Raw genomic sequence first — 22,507 nt, forward strand, 5'->3', positions numbered from 1 at the left:
AGCCTCCCTGGTGGCACGACGCCCCTCCATACACCCCCTCCCAGCTGAGGCGGCCAAGGGCTCTCCAGAAACCCCCACCATCACCAGCCCCGCCGGGGGAGGCAAGGATGTGAGTCATGCGGCTGCCCCCACCCATGGCTGTCCTCCTCCCCACTCCTTTCCCACGTCCCAGAATGAGGAGAGAGAATCACAGGAGGGCCGTGCATGGGGGCAGGGGAGAGGAGACTCCCTTCCCAGAGGTCAGGGGGAAGGCCACAGGGGCCCTTGATTAGGTGATGCTGGATTGTGACTTCCCAGAAACAGAGCATCATGGGATTTAAGAGTGGAATATCCACGCCCAACTTCCCATTTTACTGAGGAGAAAAGTGAGGCTCACAGAGAGGGAAGGACTTAGGACTTAGCTAGGGTCACCCAGGCAGAGGTCTGACCTGAAGCCAACTTTCCTGTATTTTATGACACAGGACTTCCATTTCTTTGGAGCAGTAGGGAGCTGTGGGAAAAACACAGTTCTGGGTTCTAATCCTAGATCTGCCCCTCGTTAGCTGGGTGAAGATCAGATGTTACTCTACTTCCCTGGTTTCTTTGTGAAATGGAAGTAACACACATGACCTCTCTAAGCCGCCAGCAGAAGAAATGAGATGGTCTGTGTGGGGCTTCTGTGCACGGTGAGAGCAGGAATCCCCATTCACCTTCCTCCTCAGACCCTGTGGCCCCTCACGCTTCCTTCTCCTCTCCCACTACTCACACTTGGGCTCCTTACCTCATCCATCACTGAGGAGGAGCCCCTAAGTTTTGGCTGTGGCCCTTGCCAGCAGACCTATGTGGCTGGGCCCACTTGCTCCCCCATCAGGCCCTGCCCATGTCCTTCTGGGCCCCCCTCACCTGCCCCAGGAAGCAGGAACCCCGGCCCACATCCTGTACTTTTGCTTTGCCCTCATGTTCTGTGCTGCTAGACTGCGATGTATCCATGTTCATCAGTGAGAAGTGTGTCCAGGGGCCCCTTGAGGTGGGAACTCTTCCCTGATGTACTTTTCAAGCCATACAGGGCTGGCCCTTCTGGAAATTTCTAATCCCAGTGCCCTGGTCTGACCTGTGGTCAGGAGTGTCTGCTCTAGGCCTAGGCTAAGAAGGAACCAGGAAGGTCGGGAACCTTTAGGTCATCGGCACAAAAGTCTATAGAACAACTTGGCCTATTTGTTTTGGTATAATGAGATCCATCTGCCTCTAAGATAACTCTAGTCCTGAACTCCTAAAGCAACTGGTGGGAGACAAAAGGAATGGGAGTCAGGAGATCTGGGATCAAGTCACAGCTCTGCCACGACCTCCCTGGGTCACCCCAGAAGCAGTTTCCTTTCTCAGGACCCAGTTTGCCCATCTGTAAAATGGAAGCAGACCCAACAATTTCTATGGTCCCTCCTAGCTCTTGGTTCAGTGGTTTCAGGTTAAATCATGAGATCTCAGATTTGGTTCCAGGATCCCAGGCCATACTTTCTGATACTCTATTCCAGGAATTGGTGGCTCAATGAAAGATATGTGAAGAGATCTTCAAGAAAACAGCAATGCGAGATTCATATGACTCACAGCTGTGGAGGGCCAGCACTGAGCACTGCGGAAAATGCAGAGACCCTGAAACACCCAAGACGAGATATTGTGGGCTGGGCCAGAGGCTTTATGCCAATCCAGAGCCAAGGAGCCCAGACACAGACAGTGGGGGAACCGCAGATAGCCCAGCATGTTGGAGGAAAGATAGAGTGCCCAAGAATGCAGTGGGGAAAGGGGTTCAGGGCCTGATCTCGCTTTCAACCATCCTTGCAAACAGTCACCAGCACTGGGAGGTCTACTTCTGGTTATGGACTTCTTGCCTTTTCTACTGCTTCCCAAACTTTACCCCTAAATTAGCCCCACCCCCAGGGAGGTCTGGTGGCATAGCTCCAAAAGGTCCACCAAAGGCTCAAATAATCACATTTTTGGGGTTTTTTTAAAGCATGCCAATTCTGCATTTAATTCTATAATCAATCTTTATTTGTTTTAACATAAGGAGCAATGTTTAAAATTACTTATCAGATAACTAATGTACCATTGCATGGCGAAAAATTAAACTACACAGCTTCAAAAATCTTTAGCAAAAGTCTTTTCAACAAATGGTGCTCAGAAAATTTGATATCCACGTACAAGGAAACCTAAGTTGGCCCCCTTCCTTATACCATATGCAAAAATTAACTCAAGATGGATCAAAACCTTACTGCAAGAGCTAGAATGATAACATTCTTAGACAAAACATAGAGGAAAAGCTTCATGACATTGGATTTGGCAATGATTTCTTCAATAGGACACCAACAGCACAGGCAACAAAAGAAAAAATAAATAAATTGGACTTCATCAAAATTAGAAATTTTGTGCATGAAAGGACCCCAATTAACAGAGCAAAAAGGCAACCCATGGAATGAGAGAAAATGTTTTCAAATCATATATCCTATAAGGGATTAATATCCAGAATAAAGAACTCTTACAAGTCAACAACAAACAAACAACCCAATTAAAAAACAGGCAAAGGACTTGAGTAGACATTTTTCCAAAGAAGATCTACAAATAGTCAATAAGCACATGAAAAGATGCTTGGCATCACTAATTAGGGAAATGCAAATCAAAACGGCAATGAGATACCACTTTACACCCACAGGGATTTTTGTTGTTGTTTAATCAGAAAAAAAACCACAGAAAATAACAAGTGTTGGCAAGGATGTGAAGAAAGTGGAACCCTTGGGCATTGCTGGTGGGAATGTAAAATGGTACAGATGCTGTGGAATGAGGTATGATGATTCCTCAAAAAATTAAACGTAGAATTGTCATATGATCCAGCAATCCACTTCTGGATCAGCGATCACAAAGAAGTGAAAGCAAAAAAGCTATCCGTATACCTGTGTTCTAGCAGCATTACTCACCACAGTCAAAAGGTGAAAGCAACCCACGTGTCCACTGATGGATGAACAGATAAACAAAATGAGGTATCTACAGACAATGGAATATTATCCAGCCTTATAAAGCAAAGAAGTTCTGACACATGCTACCGTATGGATGAACCCTGAAGACATTATGCTAAGTGAAATAAGCCAGCCACAGAAAGACAGATATTATATGAGCTACCTAGAATGAGCAAATTCTTAGAGACGGAAAATAGAATGTGGCTGCTATGGCTAAAGGGAGGGGAGAGTGGGAGCTAGTGTTTAATGGGTACAGAGCTTCATTTGGGGAAGATGAAAAAGTTCTGGAGATGGATAATAATGATGATTGTGCAATAATGTGAATGTACTTAATGCCACAGACCTGTACATTTAAAAATGGTTAAAATGGGGGGCGCCTGGGTGGCTCAGTCAGTCAAGCATCTGCCTTCGGCTCAGGTCATGATCCCCCAGGGTCCTGGGCCGGCTCCTTGCTCAGCGGGGGGTCTGCTTCTCCTTCTGTCCCTCCTCCCCCCGTTTGTGCACACACGCTCTCTCTCAAGTTAATAAATAAAATCGTTTTTAAAAAATTGTTAAAATAGGGTAAATTTTATGTTACGTATCTTTTATCACACACATACACAACTCTAATAAGCCCATACCTTAGTTTGAAAAGCACTGACCTAAAGCGTCCCAGGCTAGTTTGGGAGTATGGGCAGATTTCTGAGCTGGTAAATGTTTTATTTTAATCTGCAAGGATAACTGAAAGCCAAGTCAGCCAGGGGTCCCACACACCATTCAAGATAAGAACACATTTGATTTGGCAGGAGCTACTCTTGGTGGTGGCCCAACACAGGTCCCGCTGCCTTCATTACTTGGGGACTGCAGTCCTGCCTTGTGCCGGCATGGGGTGGCGGCGGCGTCAGACAGTGAGACACTGAGTCGTGAGGGAGCTCTTACTGTCCTGCACTTGGTCTGTGCACATGGATGAAACACGTTCAGTGGAATCTAAGAATGGGGGGTGGGGAACGGTGGGGAGGTGGAGGGGCGGGCTTCTCTCTCATGTCTACCCCAACCCAAAACATCACGCAAGAGCCCCGAAACCAAACCACAAAGCACCACGGGATGGGAGGCCGAGAAGCAGGACCCAGGAAACACAATAATTAAATAATACAATGAAGGCTTAAATTTCCAAGTTGATTCTTGGGTATCATTTATAAAAGTTAACAGGGCATATTTAATTTAGGAATTGGCTCACATCCTTCTCCTTACAGCTGAAACCTCATAAATGAAATATACTGGATCAGTGCCCAGTGCGGAAATAAAAGTTATGAATAATGTTTCTATCTCAATCATTGTCAGTGCTTTAATATTCCTAATTACTTTAAAAAGCTAGATATTCAATACAGGAAAACTTTTTTTCTTTTTATCTCCACTTGTGAGATTAGTGCAATTTAATAACAGTCACTCTGTCGTCTTTATTCAGTGTAAACTGACATTTCATCCTTTTACTCCTCGTTATTATATGGGATGGAGGTTTATGACCAAGCATGCAGCACTGCACTTCCCTGTATCAGTCCTTCTGACACCTCGGAATTATCCACAATAACTCATGTGCCTGTTTGCCAGGCAAATCAGCATCACCTCTCTTTTTTTTTTTTTAAAGATTTTATTTATTTATTTGAGAGAGAGAATGAGAGACAGAAAGCATGAGAGGGAGGAGGGTCAGAGGGAGAAGCAGACTCCCTGCCGAGCAGGGAGCCCGATGCGGGACTCGATCCTGGGACTCCAGGATCATGACCTGAGCCGAAGGCAGTCGCTTAACCAACTGAGCCACCCAGGCGCCCAGCATCACCTCTCTTTATGGAGCAGAAAGAATTTAGTCCAGGCCTTAAGGAAATTAGGCTATGGGGTTGTCAGTCTGGAAAAGAAGGAAAATTCTCCCACCCCACCCCAGGACTAGATCTGTCCCCTTCACAACTGTCAGAGTCATAAATCCCTCGGCAGCCACGAAGGGCAGAGCAGGGCAGGCGGTAGGAATGATGGATCTTTATAACCCTCCTTGCTTCTTCCAGGAATGTATCCTAGGAAGAAATCGGGACAAATGGGCAAAGATACATGCACGAGAAGAATCACTGTAGCATTTTTTTTTTTTACACAGGGCTACAGTCCCTTGCCCACAATCCAAAAATCCCTAAAAAGCCCAAAAGAAAAATTGCTTTAAAGTTCAGCACCAAAATTCATTTAGAGGCCAGATCTTCATGGAACTGATTCATGGTTATGCGTTGCCTTGATGTCACTAGATGGGATTAGTCCTATTCAGAAATATTACTATGTCTCATCCCAGGGTGCTGCCCAGACCCCTCTGGGGGTAATACGTCATATATGTACAGTCACCACACACGTTTCTAAACTCTGAAAAAAATTGAAATTCTGAAATCAACAAGCCCCAAGGACCCTGAATACAGGATGGTGGGGCCTTACAATAGTGAAAACCCCCCAAACAACTTAAAAGCCCATCAACAAGAGACCGGTCAAATACCTCTGGTAATACACAGAAGAAAACTCTATAAAGGTCTTAAAAAATTTAAAGGGAGATTCATGTTTATTGACAAAGGTATCAGTGCATGACATAAAGTTAAATTTAAAAAGCAAGTTGCAGAACAGCACTAGACATGATCTAATTCATAAAAGCTGTATCCAGACGTAGCTCTCAGTGCAAATATGTAGAGAAGTGACAGGGAGGGCAACCACCCAGATGCGTGTGTGTGTGTGTGTGTGTTTCTAACCTTTTTGTAGGATTCTGGTGTGGTTTGGAGTTTCTTTTTAACATGAACAGGCGTGATTTTAGAATCAGAAAAACAACAACAATGATGCTTTTTTAAACAAAAATCCAAGCTTCCCTGCAAGGGGATCATATGTATAGACATGTACATGGGGAGCTCCCATTCAGAAATCTCCAGAGGTACACACTGCATGGACCAGGACACCCATCCCCACGGGCACGGGCCCCAAAGACCCTAAGGCACACTCAAGCAGACAGCATCCGGCGGCACGCTAGCAAGCAGGCTCAAATTGCTTGGACTACCCCTGGTCACAGTTTATGTGGCTGATTCATCTACCTCCACAATAGGATCTCGGGACCACATATTCCAAGCGGATCCTTCTTTCTCCTGTGAGCAACAGAGTCTTCTCATCAAAGACCTATTTTAACCTTAGGCTGTACGAATAGAGGTTGAACATCTAGAGGAAGAACGTGATCATTAAGAGGTCAGGTTTGGGACTCAGGTGTTTGCTTGGTGGACAGTCCCAGTTTCACCATTTACTAGCTGTGTGTCTGCGCAAAGTTTGTTCTCATCTGTAAATGGGGCTAATAATTCCTATTCCATAGGGTTGTTGTGGAGATTAAGTGAGAAGGTAACTGGAGTGCCTAGTGCATCATAAAATTCAATAAACAGTATCTACTTCTATTACTATTTTTCCATACCAGCCTACAGTTGTGTGGTCATACCTAGGAATGATAGTTTAAGAGGACTAAAGGCCACCAGCCAACGCAGAGGAACCAGATGGGGAAGGCAGATCAGACCACATCAAGCGAGAAACAAAGGAGCTTAGAGAATAAAAACTTGGGGAAGGAAGTGATCGCTGTCTTCTAATACCCAAAGGGCTGAGCCGTGGAAGGGGACCCCGGTTTCTTCTATGCAGCCCCAGTGGTTATTATCAACTACTTTTTGATGAACATCTTCCTGTACCCAGTCCATGGCCTCGTCCACTGATCTCCTTGGGAGAAATTCCAGACATGGTGAGGAGAGTCATGGCGATCCATCAACCTGCTCTGGACTTTATCATGAGTAAGAACCAACTGGTGAATCCTTGAGACAGATTTCCACTTAATAGAAGGAGAAGCTTTCCAACAGTCAGGACATACTTTCACAAGAGGCAGTGAGCTCCTTGTGAATGGAGGGACTCACGCAGAAGTGGGAAGGCTCTTGGTGACACCTAAGCTTTTGGTGCTCTGAATGATTTTGAATGGGAGAGTTTATGAATTCCTTTCATTCAATGCTGGTTCCGGCAGAGGGTTGGAACCCATCTTTCGGGACTTCCTATGGGTTCAGTAGTACATGCCTTTGAGTCGACTTAGGGATGGTGGCTCTTCAGCCCATGAAAATGGATTTAATTCAGGAAACAGCTCACCACTGAGTCTGAAGGCTGAATTGGGGGTGGGGGAAATTAGGCAGTCCCGTGTTATACTGGCAGCTAGCAAGGCCATTTCCCTGTCTGTTTGGTAAACTCACTCTAGGGGCAAGATTTACTCTAAACTGCCCAGTCCTGCTCAATCGAGTGCCACCTTCATTCCATTTCTTTCACAGAAGGGAAACCCTGAAAGACACAGACCATGTCGAAAAGACCCTCCAGGGCCCACCCCAGGCCTGGCACAGTCTAGCATAGAGAGAGCACCACACGCACTTGCACTGATCGGTGGTTTATATGCACTCAGGGCCCCCGAGACTCAGGCTGTATTTCTAACCTCCAACAGGCTGCCCTTGACATTATAATCCAGCACGCAGCAAGCAGACCTGTCCCTGCAAGGCCCCCCTAATCCAAGTCAGTTCTCCGTCAAGCATTCGTGGTGAGCAAAGTTACATAACACAAAACATGGATGGGAGGTGAGGGAGGACAAGCTCTTGAACATTCTAGCCCACGTGTTTCCTGTAGTCCACAGAAAGACTGGTGCAACACATTCCCTTACCTCCCTCAAGTTTACTTTTCGATGTCTGGAGGAATCCCTGGCCCCGTTGCTCAGCGTGGCCCACCTCAAAGCAGTGAAACAGGTGGGAGGCAGAGGCTACTGAGGCCCCAGTGCATCGAAGAATTTCCCGAGTCCCCCAAAACAAATCCCAGACTCCTCGAGCCAAGATAACCTCCCAGGCTCAAAACAAAACCACATCCAATAGCCTTGCTGGGGGGTATGTTCTCATGTAATGGGTAGACAGGGAAGCTCCGGTCAAGGCCCTTGGGAAAAAGCACCATAACTAGATGTTTCCACCCCAGCAGAGACAGCGGAAAAGGGCAAGAGCACCACACTAGACCACCATGGACCCACCATTCCCTTCTTCAAGTTTTCATAACCATCACAGTTACGTTGGGACTGGAAACAGAGACGTGGCTCCCAAAGATGGGTAAATGCTGGGGGTTAGACCCCAATAGGTCAGCTTAGATATGTTATCTACTCAAGTCACAATAAAAAAGACGCTCTACCCCAGCTCAAAGCAGGAAGAAAACTGGGCTTCAACACTAATCAAAGCCTAATTGAAAATCCCATAAAACCATAATGTTGACCAACCATTGACTGCAAAATGTGCCAGTGGAAAGACGTTCATCTGTGAGCATTTAGGGGAAATGAGTCAGAAGAGCAAGAGTTGTCTTCAGCTGGGTTCTTGGCAGAGAATTCCCCGAGCAGCTGCTAGGTGCACCCCACCCTCTCGGTGGCCAGCCCCACGGCAGATGCGATGCCCCATGCTGCTATGGGTGGCAGCAGTCTCTGGCCCTGTCCGTCGGTCCCAAGAGCATCTCAATTTCACTTTGACCCTTAAAAGACCATATCCAGAAGTGTTTCATCAAGTCAGAGTTGTACAAATACTCCACAGTTCCCAACAAATGCAATGCACAATGCTCCTCCAGACCCCCACAAACCATGACTCCCCATGCCCCTGGAGGCTTCCACCCCAAGTATCACTATGTAAATGCAGGGATGCCTCCTCCCTAATGTCCACACCCACCTGGGCTGCCCCAGGCCAACACAAAGAATTCAGAATGTACATGGCACGCCCCCCCCCACCCCAAGCCACAGCCAAGGGACCTCCTGGCCCCCAAAGACCCCAGACTCACCGCTGGAACAGTCGGGCCCTCCCCAGCCGGGCTCACAGTGGCAGGTGTCCGGGGAAACACAGCGGCCATGCACACACTCCTCCGTACACAGGGCTGCAGGGGGCCGGCAGAGAGAGAGGAAGCACAGGAACAGACAGTGAAAACCAACCATCTGGTCAAAGAGCATAAACCACTTTGTAATGATCCCCTGGGGCCCAGGACTGCTCAGAATGCATCACTGGCTTTGGGGAAAATCAAGCTACTCCTGACCCGCATCATTTAATTAACTCTGAAATGGATCCAACAAGAGTGTGCTTCATCCCAGCCTCATTTCCTAAAAGGAAACCCAAGCCCAAGAAAGGGCAGCCTTAGCTTTTCAAGAACATTCTCTCCAAGACTTAACACTTGGAGACCCTCCACAAACCCCAGCCCTAAATCCACACTCCTGCTCTCTTTCCCACGAGCTCAGGAAGTGACCTGTCATGTCCATCTTTTGCTTTTCCCGGTTTCCTTCTACAAAGGCCCCGAAATTTATCAGGTTGCCTGCAAAGAACAGGTTCCTCTCCCGTTTCCCCCACCTTTCTGGTCTCCTCCCCAAATGCCCCTATTTTGGGGTTCTCAAATGTCAGCAAATCTGCAAAGTACACAAATGCTGAGGAAAAAGCAACAGCTAATTATAAGAAAGTAATTAAGAGAGACATCTACGATGATGATAATTGTAATTAGAAAGTGCCTGGCAATTTCTTATCACGCAGTCAAACGCTATAGCCTCCTGAGCCGGGAGGCAGCGGTGGCAAAGTTTCCATCTACTTCCTCCAGCTCCGAGAAGGCTTACTGGCAGCAGTTTGAGGAAGGGGGATTATTTCTCTCTTCCTTTGACATCTACACGTTCTCAAGGTCGTCCTCTACTCCTGAGAGGTCTGCCCCACCATCTAATCTATCAGTGAAGGATTAGAGAAAACCCCCATTTTGCCACCCAGGCCAATTTTGTAAGCTCGGGAAATCAGCAACTACCATCGACCCTGTCAATTTCTTAGACAGGATCTAGATGAAGGGCTTTTCTCTGACAAGCAATGAGAGACCTTCTCTCCGCCTGGAACTGGCCTGGGTGGGGGGCAACAGGCGGCCCCCAGTCCTGAGTCCTGACAGACAACCACTGACCTCCAAACACCCACTCTACTCCCATGTCCACTGCCTGGTCTGAACACCCACCTAGAGGCCATGGTCACGTTAGACAGCAAAGCCCATTTTATGGTTGGTGTGATGCTGATGGTGAAGCTATTGACTTGGCCTTGCCCGAGCCCCCGTGCAAAGGCACCCAGAAGAGCCATGTCAGATGCCCGACTGGGCAGTGGTCTGCAGTCAGCCTGCCCTCTCCAGGCCTCGCTGTGGTATATCAGGGGAGGGCCCCAGCACCCATGTCCTTCGCATTTGGACAGGTGGCTCTCAGGGAAGGTTCTGGTCTGTGAAGTTTTCCACCGCCCCGGAGCTTCGGGGAGTGGCAGGGGGCCCACCAGCTAACCCAGTTCTCGCTGGGGAACTGGGTTGGCCCCTGGCTCCGGCGACCAGCTCCACTTAGAGCCGCAGTGAGCTGCTCACCCAGCTGCTGGTAAGACCTCGTCTGACCACGCCTGCTTCCCCGGCTCTTTCTGCTCTGCTGGACGTTCTAAACAAACTCAAACGGGTGAGTGTGCCCAGAACACACCGGACACGAGATGTCCATCCCCAGGCTCCCCGTCAGAGGCCAGCACCTCAGCCCAGCTAGCTCCAAGCCCTGGCCTCAGCTGCTTCTTTCCCCCATCTGCATCCCCATAGGCTGAGGTCCCCGCATGGTTTACTGCTGGGTCCCTCCCATCAGCTTGTCAGATTAGCTCAAGACACCTCCACTGCTTTCTCACAGCACACCTTGATCCCCGGGGGCTCTGCTGGGGGCCAGTGAGAGCAGACAGTGAACAATGAACCTGCCAACTATCAGGGCTGGAAGAGACCTCAGAGAAAATCATGTCTGACCCCTTCATTTTATGCACGGAGAAACGGAGGCCCGAGTGTTTGTGAGCTCGTGGACAGAGTGTGGTCTCCTGGCCTGGAGGGAAGGAGCTTGGGGATGAGCTTCCTGAAGGTAAAGGGAGGGAAGAGGTGCCCAAGACCACGGACCTTCAGCTCTCACCCACCTGGATGCCTTCCCAGCCCCGACAGCTAGGGGAGCCAGCCCAGGACAGCGAGTGGGTGACCCCCAGGAGGGTGAGAGCTGAAGGCAGAAGCCAGAGAAGCTGCTTCAACTCACTGGGCGCCCTGCAGGGGGGCTGGGCAGGGGGCTCAGAACAGCTCAAGGGAGGAAGGATGAAGTACCGGGCCAACCCTCGCCTCTCCCTGGCCCTTCTCACCCTAGGGACCTGACCACAAGCCTATTTCCTGCGCCCTCTCCCTAGCTGGAAGGGCAGGGCCTTCGGGTGCTCCGGGCAAGCTCCACACCACCTTTTCCCTTGGTCTCTGCCCCAAACCCCAGGGATCCCCTAGGACAATCTGTCGAGCACCTCCCCCCAGCTCAGCCCTGCATCCAGCATGCTGGCTCCCAGTGACCTGATGTGCGGAGACAAGCCATCCCACAAAACCTGGGCCTAGCTCCAGGGATGTTGTTGCTGTCCCCGTGGTCCGTCCAGACCTCGTTATCCCCCTCCCCTCCTTATCACCCTGGGATTATGCCTGGGTGCTTTGCTTGTCAAAACCTCAATCCATTCATATTTCATAGGTGTTGTTTAGACAGTGCTGTTTGAAGCATGAAATATTGATAGCAAATATCTGAGGCTCAGATGGCCAGATTTGGCAACTGGGCCACCATGTGCTTATGGACCTGGTGGGGAGGGGATAGGATGCAGGTGCTGTAAGGAAAGTCTCCTGAGGAGGAATGGAGGGGAGACCCAAGCTCCTCCCTGGGGCTGGGGTTCCTGACTCCTACCCCAGACCCTGCACTAGCCCAGAGGTGGGCAGCCCCTCTGCAGAGGGCTGGGGTGTACGGGTCCCCTGAGTCCTTTCTGACCCCAGCCCCCCATGCCAGCCGACCCCCCAGGAAGGGCTGAATTAGGGTTCTGCCACCCTGGCCTCCCTTTTCTCCGGCTCCTGTAATTCCCAACAGGGGCATTTCATTGAGCCCCTCTTCCCACTGCTGTCCCCCCAACTGCTGTTTGGGACATGCCCGCAGTGTGACTGAGGGCCAGCCACCTCCCTTCTCCCCGCCCCACTGAGCAATCTGAACCTCTGCTCTCTCAGCTTCCCACCACCTACCCTCCTGCCCCAGTCCTGCTCCCAACATCCAGGTGCCGGAAGTATCTCTAGTGAGAAGCAGCACAGCAAAGACTACGCCAGAAAGCCGGGTCTAGACCCAGAGATGCCACTTAGTAGCTCTAGACCTCGGGCAAATTCACACCATCTCCACGTCAGTCCCCATCTGTTCAGTGGGGGGGGGGGGGGGGGGGGACAGCGACAGGACGGGCCTCAGGCTGTGTGTGAGGATTATAGGAGTTGACAAAGCACCCAGAGCGGTGCCTGGGGTCTAGTAAGTACTGTGTGAGTCTTGCTATTGTTATTTAGTAGGGTATTCTCGGACTTGAGGCGAGGGCCTCCACACACTAGCTGTCTCCCTCTCTCCTTCACTGAGGCCCTAGACACATGGATATATGGGGAGGTCTGTAGGGATCTGCAGATAAACCCTGGTCGGGGATGGTATGCTGGAGGGTGGGCCCGTCTCCAGCCCTGCGGGGGAGGCCAGGGTGGGAGACAATGTGATAACCTGAGTCTAAATTCCATATGTGTCGATGACAATTAGAGGACAATAAGCAAATTAACCTCTCGTGCCTCAGTTTCTTCATCTGTAAAATGGGGACAATAATAGTACTTAACTCATGCGTTGTTGCAAAGATTTAATGAAATACATGTAAAATGCTAAGGCCAGTGCCAAGCATACGATACGTACTCAGTAAGCATGAGCTGCCCTGATTATTTACACGCACACACATACACATACACACATACACATGCGTGCCCCATGCGGTCTGGACTTGATGTCTAAGCCAGCTGACGGCTGCTACCACGTATCACTGCTTCCTGTACATTACCATTTTCTGAACACCTACTACGTGCCAGGCCTCGGAACTTCCAACACATGCTGTCTCCACTTCTGTCACAGGCCATCCCAGTACACCCTGACGGAGTTAGCAACATCAGCACCTGTCTCTCCTTTGTGAATTTCTGGAATTTGGGAGGACAGAGGCCACTTCCTACTCACCCTTTTTAAGCTCTCATGCTGCCTGAAACAAAGCAGCTGTCTCAGTGTTGGTGGGTCCCAAGGAGAGAGTCATCTGCTCCAGGAGAGAGACCCTGGAGCACATGCAGGGAGGGCCTGGCTATCTCCCCCGAGCTCGGCTTCAGAGCTCAGTCACAGAGAAGTCACCAAATCTTGGGGCCCTGCGCATTGGCTCAGGCTGTTTCTGGCCATGGGGGACCGGGGTGGCTGGGGATCTTGAGCAACGGTGCTGTGGGGTTTCAGAACAAGCCCAGCTACAGGTGGGAGGAGATCTGGGTTGGCAACCACCCGCATCCATCTCAAAGGTATCAAGCATCCCACTTTCCTCTCCAGGCCCTGCAACTTCACCTATAAATCGAGACCAGACTACATGAGATCTGCAAAGTCCCATTCAGCTAAGAATCATAAGGGGCTACCATCCTGCCCAGCCCTACCCCCTCCAGGAAATGCCTGCATCACTGCCATCGCCCTAGTCCCACTTCCTGGCCCCCACAGGAGCCCCCCCCCCCCCATAGCCTAGTAAACCTGTACTCTTGACATCACGGGACCCTGGTCTCTGTCCTCCATTCCTCTGGAAATGGCACTGGATTAGGAGGCAAGGAGACCTGAGTGGGAGTTCGGGCTCCATGCGACCTGCCATAGGACCCCAGGCAGGTGGTTTCCTCTCTCCGGCACTGTAACACATCACCCTTAAAGCTCCTTCTACTGCAGACACCCCTAGATACTTCCAGGGCCACTCTGGCTCCACCGTGTCACCTTGCAGCAGATGGAAGCTCAGAATGCTTCCACTAGGCTCCCTGGCCCTGGGTCACCTGAGTCACCAAGGCCAGGGGTAGCCTCCATCACCCAGTTCCACCAAGAACCTAGGACGACTTCAGCCACCCAGTGTGCACATCTATGGAGGTAAAATATATTCCCACCAGAGCCCCCTTATGTACATGAGGCTCCCCCTGACTGGCCCAGAGGCCTCTCCTTCCACTGGATCCCATGACACACTGTACGTGTGGGAGGGGGCCCAGTTGATGGTACACAGCACACTTGGCCTCCTGCCACTTCCCCCTTTAGCTCGGGTTCATTTGGTCTCCCCAGCTAGACTGTGAGCTCCTTGAGACTAAATCCAGAGTCTTAAATATCCCCGGATCTCCCCATGGGCCATACCTTACAGATACTCCATGTGTGGCTGGTGGTGACTCTTCTGAGTGTCTGTCCTTTCCAAGGGACATTAACAAGCCAGGAGAAAAGGCTCGGGATGTAGAGGGTGTGGACATGTGACCCGTGAGGGTCAAGGAGGCTGGGACTTGTGGGGGAGCTGTCTAGCCCAGAGAAGGAAGTATTGGACGGGAGGCAGATCACAACCAGCTGGACAGTGGGAGCCATTCGGTCCTAGGGGGCAGATTGCCTCCCAACCCAAGGCAAGACTTCCTAACACCTGAATGGGTTCAGCAGTTCAGAGGGCTGTTTCCATAGGGAGGGAGCAACCTATCGCTGGGAACACTCAAGCCAAGCACAGAGAACCTACAAATGCCCGAGGGGAGGGGTCGGCAGGCACACTGGCTCTCGGGCCAAATCCCACCAGCTGCCTTTTCTGTGAATAAAGGTCTGCTGGAGCAGAGCCATGCCCATTCATGTATGTATTACCAGGGCTGATTTCGCACAACGAGGACAGAGTGGAGCCGTGGCCACGGGGATGGATGGTCAGCAAAACCTAAAATATTTACTCTCTAATATTTTATGAGGGGAGGGGGCCCTTCTGCTCTAGAGGGTTCCTGGTCTGGTGGGAAATCAGACTATGGGACTTTAAAGGTCCTTTCTCCCCTTCTATTCTTCTATCACTTACTCACACCCAGGTATGATCCAATGGTGAAACACCCATTGACGCCCAGCCTCCTTTCTAAAACAGTACTCCGCATCCACTCCAAGCCACGAGGGGCCATCAAGCTGGGACGCATAAACTTCAGCAGCCACAGACACTCAGCTGGCCCTTTATTTGAGTCTTTCTGTCCTCCCGGGGCTGGGGACGAGGACCATGGAGGATTTAGTGACCCTCTCCTGTGGCAGCTGGTGGTCTTGCTCAGGTAGACACCAGTCACGGTGGTGGGAAAAAGCCAAGTGATGAGTCCTTTCTCTTTGCTGGGCACTGAATTCCCATGGCCCCCCCCCCTTCATCCTTGAGGCGGGCATGATTACTATCCCATTTACAGTTGGGAATCAACCACAGGGAGGCCTACATAACTTGTGTAAATTCCCAGAGCTGCTGTGCAAAATCAGTATTTCTCAACCTTGTTTTCACAATCAACCCCTTCTCCTCTGGGAACCACTTTAGACATTTTTTTCTTAATCACTCTCTCTCATGAAATATTGATACCACAGACATACAGTGTATTTGAGCTTCCTGTATAAACAGACTGAGAACCAATTCCCCCCCCCCCAAGAATACAGAGTTGCCGTCTGCCCCTCTGGATCATTCTCTGCCCTTCTGTGCCCCGAGAAGCAGACCTCCGTGGACTGCATTAATGGGCTTCCTTACCCTCTGGCTTCTGGATGGGTTTGGCCAATGGGAAATACCAGCGGGAGATGGGAGGGCAAGGGGTTGGCAGTAGTGGTGGTCTTCTCCCCTATAGCTCAAGGTGTCGGGGGCAGGTTGGGGGGCGGGGAGCTTCTTGCAGCCCAAGCGTGGAAGGGGCCTCCTTGGTTGCTAGCCCTAAATGCACTACCATTTCCTATTGGTTTCCTTATCCCTTCCCATGCCTTTATAAATACAGATCCCTCCCCCGATCTGAAAGTAGAGCGTTCCTAGGAAACCTTTGTGAGCCACAATGGCATAAAGCAAAAAGGCAATTACCATTAATTTATAGGAAAAAATTCTGACCCAAAAAATCACCTCTTAGGCTTTTCTGATACCTTAGGCCACCTCTCACTAACAGATGCACAAAATGAAATTGAGATAAAGCACAGATGCTCAGACACAATTCAGAGCTATGCCGGCTTGCTGCTGAGATGCTAAATGTAGTTCCCGGGGAAGGAGCTTGGGGCACCACTCTGACTCCTCCGGGTGCGTGCTGACTTCATAACCACTTGCTGCAAAACCAACGCTGAGCACTATTTTCACTTTCACCTTTTTTCATAAAAGTAAAAATCCTCTTTGGATTTCTTTCTGTTAGCAAAACCAGGTACTAATGTAAAAGTCTTTTGTTAAAGCAAAATGGCATAAGGCGAACTTTTGATAAGTGGAGGGTGCCTGTAATCATTCTATTAAACTCTCCTCGGTGAGCACACCATCTGTTTCTCGCCAGGACCCTAACAGACCCAGCAGCCGAGCCAAGGCTTGAGCCCACATCTTCGTGACGCTAACAGGCTCTTCCCCACATGCTCCACCACCACCTGGACCCCCAGTTGAGAGAAGTAAGTTCCAGCACCAGATAGGTCACGGATTTGCCAAGTCCCCTCCCTCCTCTGGGTCTCAGTTTCTCCGTCGGTGAAATGAAGGGGTTGAAGGACAGGATCCAAATGTTCCTTCCAGCTCTGGGAGTCTAGGGCTCCACTGTATCAACCACTGGCTTCTGGGCTTACTGATTTGAGAAGTTTGAGAAGAACCCATTCCACAGACGCAGGCACAGAGCATGCCATGGAACAAATGTATCCTGAGATACCGATGCAAGGCTGGAGCATCAGTCCTGGGCCGGGAATGAGCCCCGATAAGCAGCCCAAGACCCAGCACAGGCATCTTGGCATCAAGCAAAGAGGTCTAGGTCAGACTTGAGGTCTCCTCTGCAAACAGACCGCCGAGACAACACTGGCCCTCCCCGACCAAGGCACCCCGTCCGCCGTCCCTCTGTCATGGTGAGCCCTCTGAATCAATTCTCACTCCTATTAGCATTCCACCCAAGACGACCCATAAGTCCCTGAGGCGTTCGTGGTAATATATTTTGCCTGGCAGTTTTGAAATGGTCTTACTAGTTAATGGAACTATAAAAATTACTTACATGAAAAGGTCAAGATAAATAAAGACAACTTCCATGTTCCCCGGCCAAACAGGCTGATCCCCAGCTAGGACGAAAGAAGACCAGGGAGCCAGGGAAAGGAGGCGGTGGCCTCCCAGAATTCTGCAGCACATGGCTTCTGGAGCTTCCCCCCAACCCAGTGTCCCTGGTGCCCCCAGGTACATTGATCAGTCCTCCATTAGCATTCTTGGCAGGAACCACAGATCGGGCTTTCATCTGATTCTCCTTGGAAATAAAACGACCTACATCCAAGCAGGCCCAAGTGCCAATTCCAGAGTGACACACTTAGCGTGAGTGATTCTGCCACACCCAAGGTCACGTGGCATGTGGCAGGAGGCTGGTACAGGAGCCCACGTCGGGGAGTCACCAAATAATTCATCAGATGTGTATTACTCATTCCTTTATAACTACCAGCCCCGAGTCCCCTGCATGGCCAGGAAGAGTCAAAACACCTGGCCCTCCCTCTCAGCACATCTAGAACTGGCTTTGAATTGCTGTGGTCACATCTGGCTCCAAGACATAGTCAATCAGAACAAAAGAAAGGAAGCATTTCACCTGCAGGGCTGGTAAGATGGAAGGACATTGGGAGCCAGGAGCTCTTCTTGTCTGGAGCCTATAGGCCCGCAGGTCCCCCTTCTCCCCTCTGGCGAGGGAGAGGGGGTGGGGGGGATGGGCACCAGGAAGGCTCACACAGGACTTGGACAGGTAACCAGGGGTTTGCTGCTCCCACCCAATCTGCCAAGCTGGCCCATGGCCACTCATCTTAATTTGGTGGTGCCTTTGCTGAATTTTATTCTTTGACAGCTAAAAGCCTGGATCCCTGTTCTGCTACTTATTAGCTGCATGTCCATAAGCAACACTTGTCCTCAGTTTCCCCATCTATAAAATGGCTGTGGGCTTAGACAGTTATTGCAAAGAATAAAAGAGTTGATTCATGCAAAGCACCTATAGCCAGAGGTCAGTTATAAGTGCTGCTGGTTGTTTTTGTTCTTTATGCTATTGTAATTAATAGTCCTTTTCCTAGGACTGCCTAGGGGAGCTGGGATACCATGGCCCCAAAGCATTCTTAGGTTCATTTCCAGCTCAAAGGATGAGAGAAAGGCCTATGTGAGACCTGAAGAGACTTTCTTGTTCACCGAGGCAGGGAGGGGGGATGCAGCACTGGGAAGCCTGGAAGCATGGACACTGGGGACAGGCAAGGAGGATCCATGGTCCAGGCTCAGCTCATTGGTGAATTAAAACTGTAATTCCAGAGAAGAGAAGCCTGGAACAAAAGGAGGCCACAGTCTGGCTGCCAGGCCCTTTCTCTCCTAAAGGACTGTTGGTCATGCTTCCAGGGGGGAATGTGAACTTGGGTGGGGGTGGGCTACCTGCTGCCAGGTGTCCTCCCTATTCCTGTGCCCTCTCTGCGCATTCATGCAAATACCCACCCACACATGCACCCACTCGACAAGTGTTTAGCCAGTATGTGCTGTGTGCTGGGCCCCCTGGGCAGGGATTATGCAGAGGAGTCCAAAATGCAGAAATGCAGGCCTTGTCCTGCCCATGGGACTCCTCAGCACAGAATATTCCTCCTGCCTGCTCTTGACCCCTTGGGAGGCAGCGTGCCCTCTCGGAGAGTTGTGCACAGAAGGACTGCACTCAGATTCCCACAGGGGCCAAGACTGGGAGGAGAGCAGGGAATGGACTTGGGAGCCAGGCTGTCTGGATTCAAGTCCTGGTTCGGCCACTTCCTAATTGGGACCTCAAGCAAGTTACTTTCGTTCTCTGGGCCTCAGTTTTCTCATCTTTAAAATGGGGACAATGGTCCTCTACCTTATAATTTGGTTGCAAAGTTAAACCGTCAATACAAGTAAACTGCTTAGAACACTGCCTGGCACATAGGGACCGAGCTATTATTTTTTTTTTTTCAAGGTCCTCTATTCCATCCCCCTCCCTCTGAGCAGTCACCGGCTCCAGAAGCATTTATTAAGCGCCTACTCTGTGCCAGACACTGTGCTAGGTGCTGGGAATACCATCAGCAAGTAGGCCACAGTCCCTGCTTTCACAGGGTGATGCTGGGAGAGGTAGCCAGCAGCTGAGTGCATGGGCAAGCAGGGAGGTGGATGGCCGAGTGGGGGGGGCGGGCGGGTAGGCAAGCAAGTGGGTCAGCAAGCAAGGGCACTGAAAGGTCTCTGGTGCGGGGGCGCTGGGGCAGTGCAGTCGGTTGAGCCTCTGACTCATGGTTTTGGCTCAGGTCATGATCTCAGGGTCGTGAGATGGAGCCTTGCATTGGGCTCCGTGCTCAGTGCAGAGCCTGCTTGTAACTCTCCCTCTCCCCCCCCACAAAATAAATCAATCAATCTTAAAAAAATTTTTTAAAAATGAAAGGTCTCTGGGGCTGAAATCACAGCCAGTTCAGAGTACCGGGTGAGCACCAACAGAAGGGAGGCAATTCTGTATGTTGGCGGACAGGGGAAAGGCTTCACAGGGAAGGGGATGCTTGACTTGACCTTCATTCCTAATGCATTTATAGAGCACCTACCATGTGCCGGGTACTGTATCGGCCTTCCCCTCTCCCACAGACCGTGAAATTTTGCGTCTGAGGGTTTTCGGCTAGAAGGAAACTTCCCTTACCTTCCTCCTTCCCACCTCTCACCTGCCCAGCCACAGCCCTCCCTCCTACCCTCTTCTGTTTGGCACATGGAACTTCTAGCTGCGAATGGGCCTCAACTCCCCTTACCCTGGGCCTTCACAGAGCCTGGAACTCCATCTGCAACCCAGCTCTCCAGCTCTCTTATCACTTCTGCTTACCCTTCACATTAACTTGGATGCCACTTCCTACAGGAAGCTTTCCCTGACTGCACTGCCCAACCCCCCACCTCCAGGCTGCATTGGTTCCCTCCCTGCTCCTAAGCATCTGGTTTGCCCCATAAGGCACAGAACGGACTACTCTATGCCACTTATCTATCTCCCATAAACTCCACGAAGGCAAAGAATGGGCCTCTGTTGTTCATCCTTATGTTCCTCACCTAGCATGGTGCCTGGCCCATGGGAGGTGCTCAAAAAATAAATGTTGAATGAATATGTATCTGAATCTACAAAGGATCTCTCTCCTTCCCTTCATGCTGAGCCCTACCTGTCTCTATGTGGGCCACACCAGTCTGGTTGGGATGGAATACGTAACTCAGCTAAGAGACCAGGGCAATGCCAAGAAGTCCCAGATCATCTCATGGTGGCATGAAACGCTCTTTAGAAAAATTCCAGTGATTCTCTGGCTAATAGACAAGAACTGTTCAGCCAAACCCAACAAGAAGGATTTCAGTCTGGGGTTTGGGCCTCCCCCTTCTAGCCTGGAGCCCTGGGGTCCATCAATCATCAAACGCCATATGAGATCGCAGACTCCCCTAGGCATCTTTTTTGTATCTCTACCAATCACCCAAAGGTATTAGCCTGCCTCTCATGGCTTGCCTCAACATGGCTTAACTATTAATAATGGTTTATCAATTAAAATTGCCAACTTGTCAGGCTGTCCCTTGAGGGTTTCCACGTAGAGCAATCATGTCTAACTACTGGGCCTGACAAAAGCCCCAGTGTTGCAGTCAATTCCCTTGATCCATCCTGCGGGCCCCAGAGCTGCCAGTGGGTGCTCCTGGTAGGCTCGGCCCTCCTCGCTTTGTAAAGGATTTTCCTGGCTGAGCTGTTCAAACCACCAATGCCGCATTCCTGCAAGGAGCAACAGCTTTTCAACTTGTTAATGATGTTGGAGCATACGGCCTGAATCAGCAACCCCCAGCACACAACCCCAAAAAATCTTTTTCTGGGTCTTTTCTTTCCCATTTGACAGATGCCAGGCTTTCTCTAGAAAGACACATTCTGACTGATTGATTTTTTTTCTTTGGGAAATTGATCCTCATCACCTACAAGGAAAGAAAAACATGAAACTTGTCGAGTATTTTTTTTTTTTTAATGCTTTGATTTAAAAACCAGTCCCCTGGTTCTGTCTCGCAACTTGCCTTTCCTGAAGGAGCTAGCCCCTTCTCATGGCCACACATGACAGAGGCCCAAAGGAGGGGGCACTGGGAAGCTGGGCAGATGGATGACAGAGAGACCCCAGGCAGAAGGATGTGATTAAGCACATGGGCTGAATTCAGGATGGACAGACTTGGGGTCAAGTCCCGGTTCTTCCACTGAACTAGCTGTGTGGTCTTGAGTCGAGTGAAATGACCTAATATCACAAAGCCTTGGGTTCTTTATCTGTGAAACTGGACCAACAGCACTGCCTAAATAAAGGGTGATGGGGGGAGGGGGCGCTAACTGAAATAACTGAGCGGTTGACAGAGCAGCTTTTAGCAAGAGCCCCATAAGTCTCAGCTCTTACTATCGTGATTGGTTTTAGAGGAGGCAGCCCACACGGGATGCCCGAATATGCTGAACTCAGGGACCTCAGCAGACACCCAGAACCACAGTGTCTTGGAGCAGAAGGGGCCAGGTCATTAGAGTCCCCACTTCTACCACCTCATCCAGAGCTTGGAGCCCCTCTCCCACATCCCGTGCCAAACTTCGACAGACATGCCTCTACAAGCAGGGAATGCAGTCACTCTGTCCCAAACTCATTCAATTGCATCCACACCCTCAAGTGAGAAAGGCTCTCTCCAACCTCTGGGCCTTTGTACGTGCTGTATTCCTTCCTGGAGCCACTCCTCGCCCTCCTCTTTGCCTGGCTAACTCATCTCTCAGGTCTCACCTTCAATGGTGCCTACTTTAGGAAGTCAACCCTAGCCACCCTTGATAGATAAGGTGCTCCCGATACGTGCTCCCCTAGCACCTGCCCTTCTTCATCAAAGCACAGGTCACAGGTCCCTGTCTGGCTTGTTGACGGGTCTTCAGCACTGGCCCAGGAGCTTCTGAAAGCGAGTCCTCAGGGCCCAGCATAGTACTGGCACGGAGCAGAAGCTTGATACACATCTGCTGAATCTACGAATGAATGAATCAGTGAAGCCCCTTCCGTTTATGAACAGCTCTGATCACTAGAAACCTTTTTGCTTCACTGAGCTGAAATCTGCCTCCTCGGAGCTTGCCCAACTGCCGTCTTGCCCTTTCCTGTCCCCCAACCTATGTCTCTCCTGATTCCACATAACAAGCCTTCGGGGAGCTTTTCCCTATTGGAACGGAAACAAAGTAATAGGACCCCACAGCTTCTGAGCAGCATGTGGCTGGGATCAAAGGCGTCTGCCCATGGAGAAGTGTCCTTCCTTCTGTCAAAGTTAGTCTTTTGTCCTGGTCTGCAGCCAGGCGGCGGTCACCAACCAGCACGATTGAAGCCCACCCAAAGTATATGAGCACTGTCACTGCCCCACGCCCCCAGCAGCGAGCAGCCCGCAGTCCTACTGGGTTTAAACCTCATTTCTATTGAGAAG

At 50.4% G+C, this 22,507-nt stretch overlaps 1 protein-coding gene across 4 annotated transcripts in view; it reads right to left on the bottom strand.

Moving 5' to 3' along the window:
- Positions 1–22,507, bottom strand: part of MEGF11 (multiple EGF like domains 11) — a 345,128-nt gene that overhangs the window by 168,374 nt on the left and 154,247 nt on the right. For all 4 annotated transcript variants that reach the window (XM_032417420.1, XM_032417421.1, XM_032417423.1 and 1 more), the window contains one exon: positions 8,829–8,921. In XM_032417420.1, coding sequence (XP_032273311.1) covers positions 8,829–8,921 — 93 coding nt within the window. The remainder of the gene's footprint in view (positions 1–8,828; positions 8,922–22,507) is intronic.

Source organism: Phoca vitulina, unplaced genomic scaffold (assembly GCF_004348235.1).
Source record: "Phoca vitulina isolate PV1807 unplaced genomic scaffold, GSC_HSeal_1.0 scaffold20, whole genome shotgun sequence".
In the NCBI taxonomy this organism is placed as follows: Eukaryota; Metazoa; Chordata; class Mammalia; order Carnivora; family Phocidae; genus Phoca; species Phoca vitulina.